The 24595-nt window shown below is 36.7% G+C and overlaps 3 protein-coding genes and 1 long non-coding RNA gene across 4 annotated transcripts; 1 reads left to right on the forward strand and 3 right to left on the reverse strand.

The window, feature by feature from the left end:
- Positions 1–5027: 5027 nt before the first annotated feature.
- Positions 5028–5848, reverse strand: LOC122013489. The gene is made up of 3 exons (XM_042569767.1): positions 5485–5848; positions 5153–5410; positions 5028–5087 (listed from the first exon to the last, which is right to left on the reverse strand). The coding sequence occupies exons 1-3, from the start codon at positions 5602–5604 to the stop codon at positions 5028–5030; spliced, it is 438 nt and encodes a 145-aa protein (XP_042425701.1). The 5' UTR covers positions 5605–5848.
- A 43-nt stretch (positions 5849–5891) lies between these two features.
- LOC122017186 lies at positions 5892–6517 on the reverse strand. Its single transcript, XR_006121288.1, has 3 exons — positions 6459–6517; positions 6158–6250; positions 5892–6082 (listed from the first exon to the last, which is right to left on the reverse strand). It is a non-coding gene; the product is annotated as an uncharacterized LOC122017186 (long non-coding RNA).
- A 318-nt stretch (positions 6518–6835) lies between these two features.
- LOC122013490 lies at positions 6836–10458 on the reverse strand. Its single transcript, XM_042569768.1, has 6 exons — positions 9268–10458; positions 8231–9045; positions 8037–8142; positions 7398–7959; positions 6907–7160; positions 6836–6853 (listed from the first exon to the last, which is right to left on the reverse strand). The coding sequence occupies exons 1-6, from the start codon at positions 10456–10458 to the stop codon at positions 6836–6838; spliced, it is 2946 nt and encodes a 981-aa protein (XP_042425702.1).
- Positions 10459–19630: 9172 nt separating this feature from the next.
- Positions 19631–20090, forward strand: LOC122016913 (ethylene-responsive transcription factor ERF098-like). Its single transcript, XM_042574349.1, has one exon. The coding sequence runs from the start codon at positions 19653–19655 to the stop codon at positions 20019–20021; it is 369 nt and encodes a 122-aa protein (XP_042430283.1). The 5' UTR covers positions 19631–19652; the 3' UTR covers positions 20022–20090.
- The last annotated feature ends 4505 nt before the right edge of the window (positions 20091–24595 follow it).

A 24595-nucleotide genomic window follows, 5' to 3' on the forward strand; every position in this document is an offset into this window, starting at 1 on the left:
GATCTCATTTTCATCTGAAAAATATAATTTTCACTTAGTGTTGCAAAAAATAATTTTCTATTCATATCCAAAAATATTTTTCACCTTGCTCATTAACCTCCTCATTTTGTAGCTCTAATGGTGAATGAGATGTTGTATCTTGTGATTCATTTTCATGATCAGCTCCTCTATTACTCGATTCTTCTCTCGTAGATCATCTTTGGCTATTTTGTATTAGCTTTCGCATTCTTTTGTTTGCTATTTTCAAAAGTTACCTACAAATCACAATATAGAAATATGAATGAAGTTTGAAGTGTAAAATCTGAAATTGTCATAAAATGTTCAAGCATAATAACAAAAGAGAACAAATTTTCTGCATTAAAAAAACATCTAGATAATTAACTCAGATATCAATAACAAAAGAGAAACAATGTTCCGCATTAAAAAAACACAAGGAATGAATTGTATTAGTCAAAATGCATAACTCTAGTAGCTGTAAGAAAATATTTCTGTCAAAAAAAATTTAATCTAGTTGAAGTGGTTGAAGACCTACTTGAGCTGAAAATCACTATAAACAATAGCATAAATAGAGTTGGTGACGACAACACTAAAGAAACACTAACGAAAACAGAACTATGTTGTTCATCATGCTGCCTTCTTTAGTGATATTTACCAATATAAAAGTTATACAAAATTAATCTGATTTGATGAAGATTCAAAGGGACCGAAAGATAACATAATTGAGAACATCTAAATGATTGGCTCAAGTATCATCAATGACGTGGAAACTTTAGACCTTGTACACCATATATTTCTTTCAAACTAATCACAAAATAAGGGGAAAAAACTAAAACAGAAGCTCTAACAACACGAACTACATCAAACCTGATAAATGTAACTGCAAAACAATGCTAATAAAGAGTGCTACAAGGATATTTGTATACTTCTCAAATTCCATAAAAAAGTATCAAGAACATTGCCAGTGATTTTGTCTCGGCATTGCTCAAACATCCTTTGACTTGAACTGCCTATATCAAGAGATTCATCCCTTTGACAAAACCCATAAAAAAACCCTAAACAAATTCCAAAAGCAAAAGCCTTTACCTACAAAGAGTCCAAGGATCAAAGACAGGGCAAAGAGAGGTTGAAGTATAAAAACTCTAACAGCAGATAGGATTCGAAAATAGGTCTAATAATCTGTAGAAGGCTTCCAAAATCAATATTAAGCAACATAATAAAAAATCGGAATCAGAGGATGAAGGAAACAGCGGCGGAAGGAATCAGCGGCGGAAGGAAGAGGCGGCGGAAGGAAGAGGCGGAGGTTATGGTAGCTGCGTACCTGGGAGGAGACGGAGGTTCCTGGCTGTGTGACTAGAAGAGGCGGAGGTCGGAGGCTCGTCGACGATGGGATGAAGGTGAGTGTGTTTGTGGTCTGTGGAAGGCGACGAGGCGACTTTAGTGGGAATGTAAATTATGTTAAGGTAATGTGAGGGGAGGGAATTAATAGCGGGAATGTGAAATTTGGGTGCGAGAATGTGAAATTTGGGTGGAGTCTTATTTTTATTGTATTAATATTCATATTTTGTTTAATTAATTTAATTTATTAAAATAATTTTAAAAAATAGGGAATGTAAATTATGTTAAGGCAATGGAATTTTGATTAATATTCTAGACTTGGACCGATCAGGATCCAACCTGATCGGTCTGGGAGTCGCCTGATCGGTCTGTGGACCGATCAGTCCCTAGGCTGATCGGTCCCCAGACCGATCAGCCAACTCTCTGTGAGAGTTGGTTTCGAAGCCTGATCGGTCTGTGGACCGATCAGGCTATAGGTGGATCGGTCCCCAGACCGATCCCCCTACCTTCTTTGCCTCTGATCGTTTCCTGATCGGTCCGGTGACCGATCAGATAACTTACAGTGAGCCACTGTTTGGTTTCTGATCGGTCACCAGACCGATCAGAAAACCCATAGTATCACTGGATCGGTCTGCTGACCGATCCAATGCCCATGTGGATTTAGAAGGCCAACCAGTAAAGAAGCCCACTTATCACTAGCACATAACACTTACTCACTTCATTTCCACAATTGAATACTAGAGTACTTTTAAACATCAGAAATCTGGTTTCATAAGAAATTAGAAATCAGAAATCAGAAATCAAATTCATAAACAAATCAGATTCAGCAAATAAATTCTGATTTCTGAAACAAATCAGATTCAGTATTAGAAATCAGATTGAGAAATAAATTCTGATTTCTGAAATTGCCTTCCATAAACCTACACATATTCCTCCAAATTGGCACAATGCACTATGTGAAAAACGGCTTTTTACTTCGTTGATTACCTGAAGTAAAAGACCTGTTTTTACCGAAGTAGACACGCGTGTAGTAAAAAGATTCATTTTACTTCGGATAAACTCCGAAGTCGTAGGCCCAGAAAAAACGAAGTCGTATTGGGTGTCGGGTTCGGACATATTACGAAGTAAAAAGTGCATATAACTTCGTCGGTTTTTAAAAACACCGAAGTAATTAATCCTTTTCGACTTCATCGTTTAGTATTTGTTGTGAAGTAATATACCTACTTTAACTTCGGTTAAAAATGAAGTAAATGGATTACTTTTACTTCGTCATATATCGTTAATTCCTGAAGTAATTATCGATTAAATTGCATTTAGCTTCGTTCTGGATCGAAGTAATAGATAGATACTACTTCGAAATTTTTGGTAATAACCGAAGTAGTTGATACTATTTTACAGCAACAAATTATATTGCTTCGAAGTTATAAGTAGATTTTACTTCGGATTTTATGAATAAAGTGAAGTATTTTATGAATAAATTACTTCGGATTTTAGACTTCAGTAATTTTGAGCATCACAAAAGGTAACTTCATAAGCCTTGATCAAAATAAGTCATGATTTCAACATATTTTTATACAAAACAAATCTCCCTAAATATGATCAAAATAAGCTATAAAAAACCAAAAACATGTACTGGTTCATTCACACAACTTGCAATTCACTTCAAATACGAGTACACAAATTCACTCCATTCGATTCTCACGTCATCATATTGTGTCTGCGTATAGTACTGGTTCTTCACACAACCTGCAAACTGTAATTTAGAAAGAACCATCATGTTATGTTTTGTAACTGAAAACTTTAAATCAAAACACAGTAAGTTGACAAAAAATCATGAATTAAATTAACAAAAGCATGATAAGACAAATAAATATGTATTGTTATATGCACTCTTATAGTAACAATAACATTTCATCAAATGTGCAATAAAAATGATCCAACAGTTTTTTGAACCTTAAGTTTTAGTAGTTCCAATCGCATGGTGATTAGATGCTCAGTTAAATTAATGTATTGCATTCTCAATTTCACATGCACTATGACAAAAAAGCAAAAAATTGTACAATGAGACTTGCTCAATAATCACACAACACGAAAGTACTGAATTAGCGGTGTGGACAGATAACTGGATCTTTCAAGTAGCCTAGCTGATATGCTGAACATTTTCTTATGGTAGCTTGGGCATGGTTCTCGTGGAGATGTCAGTATTCTACCCACCTTGGTCATAAATAATGTTCAATATCGAGGTATGACTTATGATCCCTTGTCTCTCATCTTAAAACATCTAAATTTCAACTCATAATACAGTTTATATTTTGATGCCTAAGGTTCTATTGGATTTGATTTAAACTAAGCACGTGTCTAGAAAGGTTTTGTCATTGTTATTAGCAAATGACTAGTATTAATTAAAAGCATTTTATAACATTAGTGCTAATAGCAAGACTATTATAGTTGTTCCTTGACAGCCTTCTATATTCTCAATCATCGGCAAGCAGAAATTTAATAGTTTATTAGGTCTATAAGGTAACCATGCCCAAATCAGTTACTAATTTCCCCCAGCTACTAATAGAACTATGCATAACACAGTTTTGTATAAAACCATAAACAGGGTGTCATCTAAGGGCGAGGAAAAAAAAGAAGGAAAGAAGTCATATCAAAGCATGAGAAGAAAGCAGTAGCAGGGCGTGAACGATTTGATTCAGTATGTGCATTCCTGTTCAAAATGGAAGAAATTCACACACCTTCCTCTCCAACTGTAGATCCTCACATTCAACAATCTCCTTCATGTACCGCATGACACAGTATCCACATTCAACACAACCTTGTTGTGTGAGATTACCCTAATGAATCAAAGTTAATGCAAAGTGAAAAACCAAATATATAAGAACCAGGAATGCATGTTTTCAATAAGACATACCGTCAACTGTTTGAAAGTCGGTCGTTTTGGATTACCCCTCATACAAAGGTACGTCCTCACTCCACTACATTGTAAAAATAGAACTTATTTCATTTCATATTTGCTAATCAATCTATTCATAATCTACATAATCTAAAACATACTTGCACACTGTAGTTTTCCAAGCGTTATCTCGGTTCCTATTACCCATTGAGTCCAACAAATAAATTGTATCTTTGTCCTCGTTTATAACGGTCAAGATCCAGTTGTTCCTGCACGATTGTCAATATATAGCTAAGCTACTATGTATTAGGAATTGAGCAGGGATTAAAAATATACCCAGTGTTGTATGGGATAAGGCATATGTTGTCTCCGTTTGATGCTTTCAACTGATTAGCAATGTGTTGTGAAGAGGTACTGCCATCTTGAGCGGCTGGTATTTTGTTGGGATCCACAAACGACACATACTCAGCCCTGTTTGTTTCCTTCAAGTACTTGTACAAGTAACTGCATTCAAGTAATAAAAAACATGGTTACTTAAGACATGAACTCATGCAAAGAGAAGAATTGTATATAAGACATAACTTACCCCATGTAAACCAATATTTGCCTGGACCCTATCTCTCTCATTTCCATACAGCGCATGATATCCTCTCTCAACAACGATGTACTCACATTACGTCCAAACATGGCTTCATCAAATTCGATAGGAATGGTCTCCTCCTCAGTCATCAGTCTAACAACAAAAGAATACAAAAACTTGCATGGCATTGGTAGAGCACTTTCAACTTCCTTGAATTTATTTTTTCTCATCAGGAACCTCCAAAATAGCAAATGGTGGTGCAGGTTTCTCCGTTTTCTGTAATTTTAAATAATTGTAGCAAAATATATAACTATAGCAACAGAAAAGTGAACTGAAAATACCTTTGTCGTCGGAAATATCACCAATTCTTTTGGCCAGCCAACCACAGTTCCAACAGCATCTACCATTACTATTGGTCCTGACTTAAGTGGAATTGGAAGCTCTGCTTCCTCCTGTAAAACAACATCAACAGACACCTTTAAGTTGCCTTCCCCAAGTGGAGCATTGTGCAGCATTACATTTGGGCCTCCGTCGGATACTATCGTGCCATATGCCACCACATTCCCCTTATTCTTCAGAGCCAAATGACATTTTTTCCCCTGAACAATAAGATATTATCTTTTAATATCTGAAGCTAGGAAACAAATTTAATGTACCAAATATAATACAAAACCTGATTGAATGAATTGTCGCATTCAAAAACTTCCACATCATCTTCCAATATTTGAACTGCCATGTGCGATGACTTGTTAGATGCTACACGTTCAGAAACTCGATCACTTGTTTCTGGCATAAATCGAGCAAGAAGAGCCTTCAGTTTTTCAACTTCAGCTTTCAAAATCTTTGTTTCCTCCGCTTGCTCTTTGAAGTTTTCAGCCAAAGCCTTTGACACCAACTCCCTCTTCTTCCTTGGAGTTTTGAAGTAGACTTGGGGCTTCACAAATCCCCCTACACCTCTAACCCTTCCGTAAGGTTCTTGGCTCCCTAATGCAGTAGTTAATACGTCATTGCTTCCAGAAGATATGAACTCTCCCCTCTTTTTTTTGTCCAACAATTCGTCCTACAAATATGGAGGTAACATTAAATATCCAATGAAGACACTTTTTTCACTTATTATGAATGAACTTGAAATAAAACTAAAATAATACAATTTTTTCAGCAACTTCAGCAGTCTCTGTATTTGTGATGTTTCCGGATTTGTCTTCGCGGGCCTTACGCCAAAGGAATGACCTATCAACTTCCTCATCCTCCCTGAATATTTTTCTCTGCCTCTACAATTCCAAAAAATGATCATTTAAAACATGGCGTACTACATGAAAAGGATAATATAATGTTCCATGGATTACCAATTCAGTCTCCAATCCAATGTATCCCTTGCGAGACATTTTGTGATGATACTTGCAATTGCTCGCCCGTTCCTTTTGTTTTTCATGAGTGACCTATGTCACGTAAAAAAGAGTAAATTTTTAGAAGAATGACTAGAATTTAAAAACACTAGGATGGAGTATGATGAACTTATTATATATATTCCTGCTGTACATGAACTTATTATATACAGAACTTCATTTTGTTAATTAAATGCCCTAAATGTTTTAAATCTTGGTGCATATAATAATTTAAATATAACATGATAATATCATCAAGTACCTCCCAAGATGGATGTAGCCTCTCATCAACAAAAGCTTTCCAAATTGCAGATGGGATCTGATACTGCTCCGGTGGTAACCTCAGTTTTTCAGGATTATCTCTATATGGCCAGACAAACCTACTGTTGAGTTTGTTTTTGAAGTCTCTCCATTTCTGGCCTGCTGAACTCATCACTGCCGCCTCGCTTTGAGGTGCTAAGTCGAAGACATTCTGTAACACACAGCAGTAATTGCTATCAATTTGTATATTGAAAAAATCACAATGAAAAAAAACATAAGCAATCTCATAAGGAAGTGTATTATTGGATTATACTCACCGATATTTCTTCCCACACTTTCTGTTTCATGTTCTTTGGAACAGTGGGCCATGACTTTATGTTAATAGGCACCATGGATCTAACAACAGAGCCTATGAAAGATTGTAGTGCCTTCCCATTTTCATTGTACACAGGTCGTCCTATGTCATCATATTCAATCGTCGACTTTTTTCCCCATCTTGCAGCAGCAATAAGTCTGCACATTGATGTAGGCCCCCGAGTCTTCTTCTGCCCAGTAATAGGAGGTTGTTCTATTTCAGTCTCTCCTCGTAGCTCTGCAGCTGCTAACCCATCAGCATCTTGGTGTAGTTCGGTGTCCTCAACTACACGTGGCTCATCATATTTTGCTATTTTTCGCTGTTTTTTAGGACGCATTGTTCTTTTCCCTGCATATAGGAAAATAAATGATGAGATAACAGTATATAAAGTCTACAGTGACAATATAATAAAAGAAGACGTGATACAAATAATAACATTAACACATACGAACAAGTAAAATAATACTAGTAAAAACAATAAATATTAATGCAGATGACATAAAAGTGGAAAACATCATTTTTTCTTGTTTGTTACAAAGAAACCCTCTTTAGAAGATCTAAAGTATCCTTCATGTGTAGGAATACAATGAATATCAACATTATCAATTGGTCGAGCTTCGGGAATTATGGTCCAAAGATCCTCTTCTCCCTCGTAACATCTATTTGGAACTTGAAGCACTATTGACCACCCTTTGTTCAGTGGGTCAGCAACATAAAATACTTGTCTAACTTGACTTGCAAGCACAAATTCATCCTTCTGGTGCCCTCGTTTGTTCAGATTAACTAAGGTGAAGCCACATTCATCATTGTATTGTATTCCTTTGTCATTTGATACCCATGCGCACTTGAAAAGAGGAACTTGAAATTGATGATAGTCTAGTTCCCATATCTCTTCAATAACTCCATAAAAAGTCACATTCTCTAACACGGGATTCTTATCTTTGGCACTACAAACAAGCATCGTGTTGGCAAGTAGAGAAACACCACTGTTTTGACAAACTTTCTCATCATCCCGCTCTTTTGTTTGGTATAAATTGCCATTTATGACATAGCTATCACACTTTATGACTCGCACACGTGGTCCATGGGCCAGCCATCTCAATGACGATGTCATTCCACCATTGCAACTGTCGATTTCAGCAGCCACCTGACATGAATTCCTATTAATTAGTGTGATCAAAACAATGATTAACAAATATTGTATGTTAACATCTTCTACATCACCTTTGCACAAAACCAGTCAATGAACCTCTTATTATGAGCATCTTGTATCCACCTTGCATCTTTCTGTTTCTTGGGAAACATTATCTTCAAGAAAGATTTGTGTTCACTGAAGAATTTTACTTCTAATGTTTTATTTTCATGAATGCATATGGACTGCCAAGTACATATAATTATTAGTTATGCAGTACACTTACATAATGTATGGAGATATTTTTTCTGTATTTTCTAGAACAGTCAAGTGTGCTTGTCGGAGATCAATTTGTTGGACGATGATTGATGAATTGCTTGCTGAGAATCCAGGAATGCTTGCGTTTGGGTCACGTAGTGATTTAGGGACCCCAACAGGATCAAGGTCATTGAGATATTCTGAACAAAATTCAACTGCTTCTTCTGCTGCATATCTCCGAACAATGCAACCTTCTGGATATTTTCGACTGCCTACGTAACTTTTCAACACCTTCATGCATCTTTCAAATGGGTACATCCATCTGAAGTAGACTGGTCCACATAATTGGACTTCACGAACAAGATGAACTGTTAAGTGGAGCATGATATCGAAGAAAGAAGGGGGGAAATACTGCTCCAATAAGCAGAGTGTAACAATCAAGTCAGATTGCAGCTTATCTAACTTGGCTACATCGATAATCTTGCAACAAATATCTTTGAAGAAGAAGCATAATCTTATGATAGCATATCTAACATATTTTGGCAGAGAATTACGTATGACTATTGGCAGGAAGTGCTGCATTATAACATGAGAATCATGTGATTTCAAGCTACTTAGCTTCATCTCATCCATGCAGACAAGATTCTTCATGCTTGATGAGAAACCTTCCGGAACTTTTATATCCATTAATGACCTACATACTTGTAATCTCTCATTTTTTGTGAATGAGCATGCTGCAGGAGGTAGATATGTTCTTTTCTCACCAATTTTAGGAGCCAATTGAGGTCTAATTCCCATCTGAACCATGTCCAACCTAGCTGCCACATTGTCCTTGGTTTTTCCCTTGATGTTCATCAAAGTATTAATCAGAGACTCGAAAACGTTTTTCTCAATGTGCATAACATCGAGACAATGCCTAACATGTAGGTATTTCCAATATGGAAGATTGAAAAAAATTGACTTCTTCTTCCAACATTTACTGAAATTTGTAGCTCCAACATACTTTTCTTCTTCAATGTATTCCACAATATTCTCCTTTGCTTTTTTCCTTATTTTCCCCTTCACACTTGTTTTCTTTCCAAACTCACATGTTATTTCTGAAAGCTTGTCAAACAACTTAATTCCAGATAATGGCCTACCTGCTTCACCAAGTTCCTCCATGCCATTAAACTCCTTTATTTGCCTCCGATATGGATGAAATCGTGGTAGGAATCGTCTATGCCCAGCAAATGACATTTTCTTCCCATTTGGTAAGTGCTTTGCATAAGTATCCTCACCACATATTGGGCATGCGTAATAACCATGTGTAGTACATCCACTAAGGTTACCATATGCAGGAAAGTCGTTGATGGTCCATAAAAGAACTGCTTTAAGAGTGAAAACCTCCCTTCGATAAGCATCATAAACTCCATCAACTCCTTCCCACAAGAGCTGCAAATCATCAACCAGAACCTCAAGGTAGACGTCGATATCGTTTCCAGGCTGTTTCGGCCCTGAAATGAGCATCGTTAGCATGATGAATTTCCTTTTCATGCACATGTATGGAGGCAAATTATATGTGGCCAGCATGATTGGCCAGCAACTGTAGCGACTACTAAGATTGCTGTGAGGATTAATTCCATCGGCTGCAAGTGCCAGGCGAATATTTCTTGCCTCACTTCCAAAGTCGGGCCACATATGATCCACCAATTTCCATGACGGAGAATCAACTTGATGGCGTAACTGACCAACAACTCTTGTGCTATCTGCATGCCATGTTAAATTTCTGGAAGTTTCTAAAGATTTAAACATGCGCTTAAATCTTGGTATGGGAGGGAAATACCAAACCACTTTGGCAGGAACACCTTTCTTCTCAACATTTTTCTTGGTTAGCTTCCATCTTGATAAGCCACATTTCGGGCAGCTTACGCAGTCTTTATATTGTTTCCTATAAAGGATGCAATCATTGGAACAAGCATGAATCTTTTCATGACTCAAAGCCAAACAACTCAACGTCTTCTTTGCTTCATAAATTGACGATGGCAGATTGTGGTTATCTGGCAGCATGTCCCCAAAATCTGCTAGTAGATCTGAAAATAGAGCATCACTCATCCCATGCCTTGCTTTGGTATTGTATAGTTTTACAAGTGCACTCAACTTTGTGTAACGTTTGCATCCCTTATACAGTGGCTTCTCTGCTTCCTCCAAAAACTTCATAAATGCTTCTGGATTTTCTATACGCTGTTTCACACAAATTAACAGCTTCAAAATTATCATGACAATTATCAGTTGGCTCTTGGTTGACACTCGAATTTAATCTATCCTTCTCATCAGCCTCACCATGCCAAATCCAATTCAAATAATTTTTTCTGAAACCATTGAAGTAAAGATGCTCCCGAATCCACATAACCGCTCCCTTTTTAAGATTCATACATTTGCAACAAGGACAATGAATTAAATTGGGGTCGATATGTGGATTCTGCAAACAACTTCTAATGAATTGTTCTACACCCTCCTCATACTCTTTGGACCTCCTATCTAAGTAAATCCAGGATTTATCCATTATAGTACAACAGAATCCCAAGAAACTTCTTCAGAATTATCGTGCTAAAATTATTTACCGCTAGCTCAATGTGTTCTTTGATCAAAACCTGAAGATACTACATATATGTTAAGCAAACGTTAGAGTAAGACTGCAAAAAGGTAGTCAAATTCATATCGAGCACAGTTCCATATTTTATACTCATTCCAACAGCTGTCAATATTTTCTACTCATCATGAAGAAAAATAATGCGTATTTTGTACAATATGTGGATATATAAAGAACGAAAGCATGACACCAGTTGAATTTCCAAACACTTGTCTTTTTTCGAACATGCACACTCAATCATTTGACATATGAACGCTCTTAAATAGATTGAATCTATTGGGTTGTCAACAATCCAGTGTCGGAGACCATTCAGCCTGATAGTAGTAAAAGAAAACCCCTCTAATTTCTGATTTTAAAGTTAGTTTTTCATAATCATGCTGTTGTGATTGTTGAAATTTATGATGGAAGCAGTTTTGAGTTCGTTTAATCCAATTGTAACCAAATTTCTTGAAATTTATGGTGGTTATAAATTGTTCATGGATGGAGCATTTCAGAATGTAGGAGATATGCTGAGTTGCATTTGTACAAGTTGTGTGATACATTTTTAGAGAGCTTACACAAGTTTTTTATTAGAACTTTTTGTCATCCTGAGGAGTTAGGAAAGGTTTGAGATGTAACTATAGAAAGTGTGAATAGTAATTTTATTTAGTTTTATTGTATTTTTACTCTCATATTTTTTTTAGCCAAAGATTTACTTTGAATTTTATTAAATTATTTATCTTAAGTGGTATCATAGTTAGAAATTGTTAAATTAAATTGTTGTATTTATGCTGGATGAAGCAGTTACACATTTAATCTCAATAAGTGATAGCATAGTTGAGATTGTCTGATTCTGAAATGTTGTATTTGGGATCTTCATAGTGGATGAAACAGGTAGCACAAAGACAAATTATGTTAGGATGGTGAGAATTTACTATAACTATTAGTGAATGTTGTATTTAAAAGTTATTATCATCATCTACCTAGTGGAGAAAATGCTAAGCTATCTTATGCCAAAGAGAGTAGCAAATAATAGAGAGATGTAATCACTCTTTATCAAATTATACCTAGTGTGGATCGAGTATACAACACAAGGCATTAGATAGAAATTGGATGCATCTCTGTTTTATTTCAATCCATTTCAAGAGGACAAAGATAAAGTATCTGACCACATTTATATAAAGAAAGAAGGCATTCATCATCAAGATTTGAATAGGAGTGTAGTGGTCACCGAGAGAGCAAGGACAAAATAGAAATTATAAAGGTGAGTGTTCTAGCAATATTGATTTGTATATGAATGTTGATGGTTGCTTAGCAAATTGTCTGAACAAGGAAACAAAAACACACATTAGTTACATTAGTTTTTGCTATCTCATGGGAAAACAATCCATCTTCTATAGTTGATATTTAAATTCAATTGGTGCTATGCTTGCTTGCATTAGGAGGCAGGTATTTTTTTTTAAGAAAAATTAATACATGTGGAACTGAGATTTTGAGGGACAACTTGAAGGAGTAAGAGTACAACACATGTCTTACTCTAACTTGAAAGCATGCGTATTTTTAGGTAATGACCTCGTAAACATAGAGAATGAAAAAAAAAAAGCAAAAAAAAAATTCCAAACACTTGTCTTTGTTGGAAGAATAGCACCAAACCTACAACAAATTGGAGACCGTCTAAAACATGATTTTGCAAAATAAAGGAGGAGAAAAAGAAGAAGAATAAGAAAAAGAAATCGAAGGAAAGAAAACATACGGTATATCTCAAACAGTTGCAACCTAAACCCTGCGTAAGAAAGTTCAAGTTGCCAAACCTTATTTCGGAAGCCCTAACGAGGAAACCTTCGTCTCTGTTGCCTAAGACTCCAAATCAGAAGCCCTAACGAGAGGGAACGGAGAGGACTGAAATGAAGGGGAAGGAAGAGGAGGTCCAACCTTATTTCGGCAGAGGGAAGCCCTAACGAGAGGGAACGGAGAGGACTGAAATGAAGGGGAAGGAAGAGGAGGTCCAACCTTATTTCGGCAGAGGGAAGTTAACGAAAAAGTGGGGGGAAATAAAAGTGGTCTCAAAATAAAAGTTAACTCTTGTACTATTACTTCGGAGTAAACACTAAAAATTCTATTCACGACGTTACTACTTCGGTATTTAACAACTTTCCGAAGTAATAGCTTATTTCAGTTTAAAGCGAAGCCCGCGTTTTTAAATATGTGAAGTCTATATTTGTATATACTTCGTCAGTTTTTTCAGCGAAGTTGCTTATACACTATTACCTCGTATATTTAAATTGATGAAGTAAATCGTGGCGAAGTAAAACGTCGTTTTTCACATAGTGATGGCAACTCAACAACAACATTTTGAAAACAGGTTTCTCAATTTCTGAATTGTAATTGCTCAAAAATCAGATATAGAAATTAGAAATCAGCTTTCATTTCAGAAATCAGATTCAGCAAATAATTCTGTGGTTGCTGAAATAAAACTCAGCAGAACACCTTCACTTCATTTTCAGAATTGTGATTTCCAAGAGATTACAACTGAGTTCATGGAGAGTTCAAATAAGTAACAATTCCCTTTTGCCATATTGATTTGTACTCACAATACATTAGAAAAAATTCTTATTGATAGAGCTTTAGAATAATGAACGAAAACACAAAAATCAACTAAAGCTTTCATCATCTGTTTCATTGTTCACAACTGGAAGAACATCAACTATTGAGCCCTCTACATCAGTTCTAATTAATTCAACATCTACTCTATTTACATCACCTAATATTGATTCCATATTAGAAAAATTATTATGAATAAAATGCATCGTATCCATATCATCTTCATTGCCCATGTTATACGTATCTCTTGGTGTGTGACGAATGGCGCAGTACCAATCCTCCTCCTTTGGATCACGAACATAATAAACCATTTGAGCTTGCGTAGCCAAAATAAAAGGTTCATGTTTCTCACGTTCTCCTGTATGTATCAAGCGTGAAAAATTCAGCATTGAAAATCCAAATGGATCAATTTTGAAACCTGTAGTAGTGTTAACCCAATCGCATTGAAAAAGAATAATTCGTCCACGACCACCATAATCAAGTGAGATGACATCAGTTAGTCGACCATAATAGATTGACTCATGATCATCATTATCATGCATCGCCTACACCATAACCCCACTATTCTGGACCTTTTTGTTTGTTTCAGATTCCACCGTGCGAAATGCAAAACCATTTATGTTGAACCCATGATAACTAAATGCTACTGGATTTGGACCACGCGAAAGCACTCGAAGATCTAAGTCATCGATTCGTTCATTTGCTCGATCAACCTGTAAGGTACACATATAATTTTTACAGTAAAAAAATTAACAAGTCCATTTATTAAAAATTTGTAATATAAAATAAATCACATATATTACTTACTCGTCTTGCAAACCATTCTGGAAATTGCATTCTAACCATGTCATCCAACTGAGAATTACTTGGGCGTTGGCCATATCTATGTCTTCTCTTCAATTCATTTTTTATTTCAGTGTTCAATATCAACATTAATATATAATTAAAACAAATTATTGATCATAAAACAATAAAATATTATGCAAAAAATCAAAAAAATAGTATTACTTACTCACGATATGGTTGCAACACTGTACAATTAGAGAGAATATATCTATGAGCTTGAGTTAGAGTTTTGTCATCTAAGGTAACTACTTGAAGCCCTTTTGTTGGTCGCCCTACATGTGGAAACATCGAGAGTGTGGGAAACTCATCATTTGGTGTCTCTTTATGTCGTGTTCCGGGATTGTTTAATGAGATGTTACCATCTACATAATGAGAACAAAACACAACACATTCATCTGCTAAATATGCCTCTGCAATGTTGGCCTCTGGTCGTGCTTTATTTCTAACAAAATTTTTAAGTTTCCCCAGATATCTTTCTATTGGGTACATCCACCGATAATGTACAGGCCCAGCAATTCTTGCTTCATACGCTAAATGTACCACCAAATGAACCATTATTGTGAAAAAAGATGGTGGAAATATTCTCTCTAATTGACATAAAACCAAAATAACTCCTTCTTCAGCCTTTTGTAATTCATCTTCTTGTAGGGTCTTTGCACATACTGTTCTAAAATATTCACACAACATAATAAGTGGAGCAGTTACCTTTTTCGACAGCACGCGACGAAGAGCAATTGGAAGGAATTGTTCCATCATAATATGACAATCATGGCTTTTCAAGCCCATAATCCTACAACATCCAACATCCACACACTTTGAGATATCAGATGACATACCATCAGGAACACGAATATCTTTCAATACAGAACAAAATATCTTTTTTTCATCTTTACACATAGAGTAACATGCAGGTGGCAAATACTCTCTACCATCTAAATGTGCCCAGGGCCATAATTGTTTAATAATACCCAAATTCTTTAAGTCTCTACGCGTTGCATAATTATCTTTGCTCTTGTTGGAATCATCTAAAAGTGTTCCAACAATATTGTCGCAAACATTTTTTTCAATATGCATAGGGTCCAAATTATGTCGGATCAAATTAAATTCCCAGTATGGAAGGCTAAAAAATATGCTTTGTTTTCTCCACATTTGTTCAATTGATCCTGTTTTTATTCTCACATTTGGTTTTGATGCATTACTCTTACCAAAAATCACATTCTTGTTTAAGGTCATTCGTAGAACGTCAAATCCAGACAATGGTGCCAAATCTAACTCACGTAACTCCGGTTTGCCATAACTTGGCATTGTTCGCATTTCTGAATCTGGTGGTAGAAAACGACGATGCCCTCTAAATGACCACTTTTTGCCATGTTTTAGGTACACTGCATCTGTATTATCAGCACAAGTTGGACATGCATTCTTGGCATATGTATTCCATCCAGACAAACAACCCAAACCAGGAAAATCACTAACTGTCCAAAGTAATGCAGCCCGCATTTGAAACATTTTTTTTCACAAGCATCAAATGTGGCAATTCCATTTTCCCATAAATCTTTCAATTCAGTCAATAGGGGGCGCAAATATATATCGATATCATTGCCAGGTGCTTTTGGACCAGGAATAAGGGTGGATAAAATAATAGAATAAGGCTTCATGCATTCCCAAGGTGGCAAATTGTAAGGCATCAGGACAATAGGCCAAGTACTATGTGAAGTGCTTTGATTTTTAAATGGATTAAACCCATCAGCGACGAGTCCCAAGCGTACGTTTCTAGGATCAGACGCAAATTCATAATGACGTTCATCAAATTCCTTCCATGCTCGAGAATCAGCTGGATGCCTTAGATTTCCATCTGAAACACGTTTTTTGAAATGTCATTGCATATTTTCAGACGTCTTAGATGACATGAATAACCGTTGCAATCTTAGTTTCAATGGAAAATACCAAAAGACTTTGGCTGGAATTTTAACTTCAGGACATTTTTTTCCACCTTTATACGATCTCCTTGATGATTTTTGCAAATTTTTCCATCTTGGAAGGTTACACACTTTGCAAGCCTGTTCATTCTCATTTCCCCCCCAATAAATCATGCAATCATTTGGACAAGCATGTATTTTTTCATAATGAAGTCCTAAACTAGAAATTAATTTCTTTGCTTCATAAAATGACTTAGGCACTTGAGCTTCAGATGGAAGTACTCGACGAAGGAAGTCCAACAATGCTGTAAATGACTTATCACTCCATTTTCCATTCACTTTCAGTTGAAATAACTCAACAAGGAACGACAGTTTAGAAAACTCTGTGCATCTGGTATATAGCTGTTGTTTCCCTTCCTCAATTAGTCGATAGAAATCTTTAACATTAGACTCCATCGGTGTATGACTCGTTGATGCTCCAATGTAATTTTCATTACTTGTAGATCCTTCATGAATTCCAAATGCATCATGCAGCATTTCTTGTACCATCGGTTCATGGCTAGTTACTTCAGAAACTTGTTGCACTGAATAATGAAATTCTTTGTTATCATGATCTTGTACAATTAGTTTTTCTCCATGAAAATTCCAGATGCGATAATCTTGTAAAATACCATTTATCATCAGATGTTCGTGTACTGTCTCACGATCATGACTCAATGAATTTATGCATTTGCAACAAGGACATGGTCTCGTGACATCTGGAGCCGCATCACCAAATGCATAACGCAAAAAATATAGGATTCCCACCTGATACTCAAGACTGCCATGTGGCGCAGCCATCCATTGCTTCTGCATAATTTGATGTTATTCAATAATTTATAAAAGTTAAAACATTGAAGCAAGATTTATCAAAAATTAAAGAAACTTCGTAGATAAAATTTCCAAGAATTCAACAAACATATATATAAATACAATTACTAAATATAAAAATGAAGCTTAGCATCATAGACACGTTGTAAGCAAACTACAATAATAAACTTGAAAAATAATACGGACAACTCGTAGAAAAAAAAATCAAATTAAGGGATTCATTGGAAAAATTTACAAATCTACCGGCCAACACAAATTAAACCCTAATTGATTATAATTTTTATCACCATTAACATATAAAAACATTGTCACCATACGAAAACTAAACCAAGAAATTACCTCGAGAAACAAAATCAAAGACGATTTATGATTTGGATGTCGAAGGATGATGCTAGGGTGCAATTAATCTGATGTGTCGCTATAATAGAGAGGATCGCTGGAGCATAGATGGTCGATAGAAAAGAGAAGGTCGCTGGAACAAAGAGGGTCGCCGAAATAGAAAGGTTTGCTGGAATTGTGAAAATAATATGAGATGCGAACATGATTTTTTATTAATCTCGTATGTACCCTTTAGGAGCGGTCATAAGTTCCTTTTATGAGCGGTTCTAAACCGCTTCTAAAAGGAACTTATAGGAGCGGGTCTAATAACCGGTTCTATATGTGTCCAATAGCAACGGTTTGACAACCGCATCAAAAAAATCTCAATTGAAGCGGTTTTAGGAGCGGTTACACTTGACCGATTCTATTGGATCTGCTGTTACACCGCTTCATCAACCGCTGCTATTATTGTGGTCCTAATGTCCAATTTTTTTGTAGTGCATGAGTTAACACAATAGCACGTAAGACAACACGTGAGTTGTCATAACACGTGGAACAACATGATCTACATTACGTGACCCCGGCCCATATAATCTTCTACAGTACAGGACATGGGTAATACAACCCTTTGATATGACGATGTGACACTTTATCAAATATGATGTCCTATCAATCAAAACATTCCATTCCTTCAAGAGTGATATAAAAGGAGTTCAATTTTGCAGGTAAAGATAAGCACACACATACGTAAAAACTACCAACATCTTCTCTACTATTCTTGTTCTCTACCTCCCTAGCAGGAAACTGACTTAAGCATCGAAGTGGTTAAGTCAGGGTACCCCTGACCTCCACTCTCTCTCTCCCTTTAATTCTCTCAGGCTTCGTAGGCGTTCCGATCAATCCAGCCTTCCCTTGATGTTCAACGACTTCGTCAACGTAAAAGACCGCTGTCTGATGACTCATTCATTGACAATCTCAGATAGAAACAACGAGTCTAAATTATATTGCAACTCTTATTAATTAGAATTAATTATGAATCTGGTCTTAATGACTATTAATTTTAATGTCACTCCTCTTCATAAATTTTGAATTTGGTAAACTTTTGATATTTGCAAACAAAGATCATTCAAATGATTAGACCATATAGCTTTGTTTCTTCCCAATATATATTATCTACCAATCGAATTTCGCTGTCTGTGCACGTGCGAATAAACCAAAAAAAAAAAAAATTGACACACATCGACCGACTCGTTAATTTCTAAGTATTGTCCTAGAAACTTCCAAGCCGCCCTCATTGCCCACCATTTAGATTTTTTCAATCGAGAAAGCGTTCTTTGACTTTAAATTGCTAGTTTCTGAAAGAAAATCAAAGTGCTTCTGTTTGAAGGAAAATAAAATAAGATACTAAATAATTTATAAAACTTTAAAGTAATGAATTAATCATGAAATAATATTAATATTTGAATATGTTAGTTGGTCATGGTCAAAATTATGTTAATGCTTTATTTCTATATAGAAATATATTATAGTTTTGATGGTCGAAAATTTATCTACAATAAAATGATTTCATAACTGTCAATTTTCAGGAAAAGTATGATTTTGCATATCTAGATGTTGCTAAACCAAAAAAAAAAAAAAAAAAAAAAAGACAAGGAGAAGGATATATACAATGGCTTATATTGTTAAACAAAGTTCGCCTACTCTTGCATTGCCTATTAAAGTCTAATGCAATGCTTCCTCATTTCACCGTCACTACCACTGACACTGTGTTTGTATTGTTCAAACTTCATTCAACTGAAAACAAGAGCAAGTAGCGTGAGAATCCACGTAGAGTTTAGAGTTACACTGCGACTTGACTTACATGAAGTGCTACTTGGTGTCCAAGAGAACTAGGTCAAATCTAAGCCAGTATCAGATACCGTACACGTGGCAATGATGATGATGATGATGATGATACCGACTGCCAACTCAGAGCATAAAAGAAAATGAACCTTCCGAAAAGCCATCACTCTGACTATGTAAAATCCAGATACATCGAACCCAAATTCACTTCAATTTTGCTGTCCTTCTCAAAACTCCCCTCCCATCTACAGGCTACACGTGGCGAATACAGAAACCTTCTCATCACCTGGCCAGGATCCCCTGCAATTTTCTCAGCCAGGCACGCAGCGCCCATCCGAGCATTCGTTGCAATCCTTGGAGCGGATCCTGATGCCGTGACATCCCACCAAGTTTAAATCGCTCCGCAAAGCCGCCATCCTTCGCTCGCGCGTTAATTCGTTATCCCGACCATGGAGCGGCGCCCGGAAGGAGAGCAGAGCAAAGAGGCGGCGGAGACCAAGTACCGCGGCGTCCGGCGCCGGCCATGGGGCAAGTACGCGGCGGAGATCCGGGACCCGAGCAAGAACGGCGCCCGCGTCTGGCTCGGCACCTTCAACACCGCTGAGGAGGCGGCGCGCGCCTACGACAAGGCCGCCTACGACATGAGGGGCGCCCTGGCTGTGCTCAACTTCCCGGACAAGGTCCATTCCGGCGCCACCAGCAGCTCGTCTTCACTAAGGCAGAGCGAGGAGAAGGAAGTGATCGAGCTGGAATACTTAGACGACAAGGTGCTGGAGGAACTCCTCGAGTCCGGCGAAAAGGGTGGCCACAAGAATTAATAGCTTAATTAATTTGTTTGAGCACCATGAATTATGCAAATGAAAGCTATCGATGCGTGTTTTTAATTACGGATGAATTAAGGTAAAATAATGTACGAGTGATTTTATCTCTCTATACGAATCAGCATCATTTCTGTCGATCTCTTAATGCAAATCTTCACGTTCGATCTATCGAATACCACAATAGCAACAAAACATTCATGTCGGTCGAATCTCACAGATTGGGAAACAGCTCAGTGTTACATGAGAAGCAAAAGAGAATTAGAATGGGAATTCCAAGGTCGTATGTTTACCATTTGAGGAAGTCAAAAGTTAGTCAAACACAATGAATCCTATGCGGTGGTTTTCTTCAGCCCTATGTGTCTCCTGGTCAGGAGTCATGCTAAATTATCAATCAAAATCAAGTTGAGATGGAAATATACGGGAAGTCAGACTCATCTTGGGGTGAACTCGGATCTAATCCACTAGCCCCATATATTCATCCCCAAAATTCGAGTTTGATTAGATATCAATTTAACATAGTCAGTCTCAAATCTCAATTGCCAACATCCTCCATAATTCTATCTTAGTCTCATATCCATGCATCCTGGCTCGATCTCAGTTATCAACATTCTCCATGACTCTATCTCAATCTCAGATCCCTGTATCCTGCCTCAACCTAAAATAATGATATCCTCCATGACTTTATTTCAATCTCAGATCCTAGCCTCTTAGTTCGATCTCAGCTATCAATGTGCTCCATGACGATCTATCTCAGTCTCAGATCCCATCCTCTTGGCTCGATCTTAGTTGTTGACGTCCTCTGTAATTCTATCTCAGTCTTAGATCCTCACATTCTGATTCAGCCTCAGCTGCCGACATCCTCCTTGACTCTATCACAGTTTTAGATACTGACATTATCTAACTGACTCGGCCTCAGTTGTTTACACTGCCACTGGCTCAACCTCGCGTCCCAACTTCATTTACTTTCAAGGTCACTCTGAAATAGCTTCATCCCCTCATTCTTAGATCCCGTCTACATTTCACGTGGTTTGCTTAAAACATGTGAAGAGCAGTACAACCTCCTCATCACTAGGATCATTCTTCTGCGAATATTCCTTAGCACGTGGCACCGATTGAATAGAAAGACAATTAATAGTTTGTCAAAATTGATCTCCTAGATGCTCTCCTATGAACACATATTGAACACATGTCATTTCATGAAAGGAAGGGCAGCTAACCGCTATTAGATTTAGTTCCATTGTCGGCTCATATGAGGACAATGACAAGAATATATAGCCTGTAAGTACTCTCTTGACAACTATATAGACACTCACGAAGGTAATAACAAGGAATTCCAGAATTTGAAACCCTAGACCAAGTTCTCTCCTTCGTCTCCATTTTCTTCTTCTCGCATATCATCTCACTCAAATCTTAACTTAAGTATTAGAGTAGCCACGGAATTTATCCCCCAATTAATCTAACTCTCTTTTTTTTAGTGTCTCTCAGGTCCGTTCTTCCTTTCCATCAAAGGCCTTGGAGGAGAAGTATGCATCAGCTAGTTTATCGATCGATGACTTAATCATCCACAGTATAGTGATGACTTAATCATCCACAGTATAGTATTTGACCGGAAGGAAACTATTGGTTGAAATCAGTCAAAATCAGAATGTTTGAATAGACCGCATTTAGATTTCCTATATTTTACTATATATAAATCTATTTTTTCCTTATATGCATCGTGTTCTTCAAAATTCCACGCCAATGCGTTGAATTGGGAAAATTCATGGTTGTCTAGGCCAAAAAAGAACCAAATTTGAATTTGGAAGCTTGATCAAGATTCCATACACACAAACCAAATCTGAAACAAACTAATGCTCCAAAGATAACTTTAATTAGGAGGTCAATTGGAACATGGGACATGCCTTGAGGTATTCTAGTTCAAAAAATCAAAAGTGATTTTAATTTGATGTGGCCCAAAAAGAATGCTGTTTGGGATAAATCGAAGATGACAAGAAATATTTCTTGTAGAGTCATATAGACACTTGGAATTTTCTATTGGAAAAAGAAGTATTGAAGAAGAAATAAAAGAAATTAGGGAAAAAACTACTCTACCGAGAAGAGGAGACTAAAACAAAAGAATTCAACTTACTTCATTCATTGAAAAAAAGTACATATTTATAAGTTTATTGGATAAGCACTAATCTCAGATACATTGAATCTAAATTTTATTTTTCTTTATTCTATCTCCACGAACTCTTATCCTTATCAAGATTGTCACCTCATCAAATTTTATTTTCACGAACTCTTATTCTTATCAAGATTGTCACTTCATCAAATTCTATCTCCATCTACTAACTCTATATTAATTTATTATTATTTTTATCCAAAATCAAATTTAATTTCAATACCCTCTCTTAAACTTGATTTTGTAACTCAAAGTAAATTTTGCATAGGCTTGGTAAAAATATCGGCAACTTGATCTTGAGACTTTATATATTCCACTTGCATTTCCTTTCTTATAATGCACTCTCTGATATAGTGATAGCGTATATCAATGTGCTTTCTTCTATCATGGAAGACTTTATTATCAACTCGAATCTTGGTTGTCTTATGCCCTTCAAGAAGTGGAGTTAACTCCCATGTACCTTTCTTTTCGATCAACTTAACTTCTTCATCCATCACATCTTTCCACTTTTTGCTCTTTATAGTTTCTTGAAAATCTATAGGCTCGCAATTGGCAAAGAGGCAACATAAAGTAAGATTTCTTGATTTTCGGTTACCTCATAAATGTCCCGTAAGCTTCTAAAGCGTGATACTCTTTCACTTGAAGTTGATGTAGATGAAGTTTCTTGAGTACTTGATGTTGGTGTTACTAGCGGAGTAGTAGGCTCCTCTCTTGTTTGCTCCACCCTTGGTTATTTCACATCTTCTTTTTCAAAAGTACAGGAAGAAGTTGTAATCTATGTTTTGAGATTTCCAATTTCATTCTTCTTCTTCTTCATTAAATATTACATCCCGACTGATGATTATCTTCCCAGTATCTGGATTGTATAACTTATATCCTTTTGAGTTAGTATCATAGCCAATAAAAATAAACTTCTTACTTTTATCATTCAGTTTGCTTCTTGCTTCATCAGGCACATGAACGTGAGTTAGGGGGCGTTTGGTTAAATGATGGAAATGACTATGGGTATGGGTTTGATAGTAGGGTGGAATGAGAATAGGAATGGAAATGAAACCCATCAAGTTATATGGGTTTGGTTGATTCCCATAAATCTAGTAATCATTCCCAAAATGTCATTCACAAACCCACAATCCAAACACTATCTTTTACTATCATTCTATTCCCTCATTCCCAAACCCATCAACCAAACACCCCCTTATACTCCCAAAAACTCTTAGATGAGAAATCTCAGGTTTCCTTCCGCTCCATGCTTCCTGTAGTGTCTCGCCACATACACTCCTTGTTAGTGATTTGTTGGATAAGTATACTACTGCACATGCAACCGCTTCTGCCCAAAGTTTCTTTTGGTAGCCCTTGCTTTTGAGAATGCTCCTTGCCATGTTAAGGATGGTTCGCTTCTTTTTTTGGTCACTCCATTTTGTTGAGGGGGTCTTAGAACCGTCAAAGGTCGTCGTATTATGTTGGCTTCACAAAATTCTTGAAACTCCTTTGAGGTAAATTCTCCTTCTCGATCAGAACACATAGTTTTAATCTCGAGACTGCTCTCCTTTTCTACGCTAGCTTTAAATTTCTTGAATATACTGAAGACCTCCGATTTTTGCTTCAAGAAGTGTATCCAAGTTTTTCGAGAAAATTCATCTATGAAAAGAATAAAATAATTACTCTTACCAAGTGAACTTGGCTTTATCGGGCCGCAAACATCCGTGTGTATAAGTTCAAGTGACTTTTGAGCTCTTGAATTTAACTTCTTTAGAAAACCTCTTCTACATTGCTTCCCACGTAGACATGCTTCACATAATTGATCAGGATGTTTGATGTAGGGTAGTCCTCTTACCATCTCCTTCTTTGAAAGCAATTTTAATCCTCCAAAATTGAGATGCCCAAATCGAAGATGTCATAGCTAAGTGATGTCTTTATAATAAGGTTTGAGACAACTGACAACATCATTTTGAATATTAAGCAAGAACATTCTATTTCTTGACATAAGTACTTTAGCAATTAAGCAACCAATATCATCTTTTAACATAAACATATTATCTTTTAGATGAATATCATATCATTTTTCCAAGAGTTGTTTTAAGCTCAAAATGTTACTCTTAGTATTTGGCACAAAGAAAACATTTGAGATTGATGCGGCGATAAAGGGCCGGGGAGCCCACCTGTCACGGGTTAATTTACACAGTATCGGTTAAAGTCAAGGCGATCAACGTCAGGGCTTACGGAAAGAGCCTTGGCCAAAGGTGGCTGTCTGGTTATCCCGATCGGCAAAGGAGTGGCCGAGTGGATCACTCGGTCGGTTAGATAAATGGACATCATGGGTCGGTCGGACGAATGGACAAGCTGTAGTTGGTTGTTTCGATCGGCAAGAAAACGAGTCGCTCGGACCGCCCATCCGGCAGGAAAACGA

This window comes from Zingiber officinale, chromosome 8B (assembly GCF_018446385.1).
Source record: "Zingiber officinale cultivar Zhangliang chromosome 8B, Zo_v1.1, whole genome shotgun sequence".
NCBI classification, from domain to species: Eukaryota; Viridiplantae; Streptophyta; class Magnoliopsida; order Zingiberales; family Zingiberaceae; genus Zingiber; species Zingiber officinale.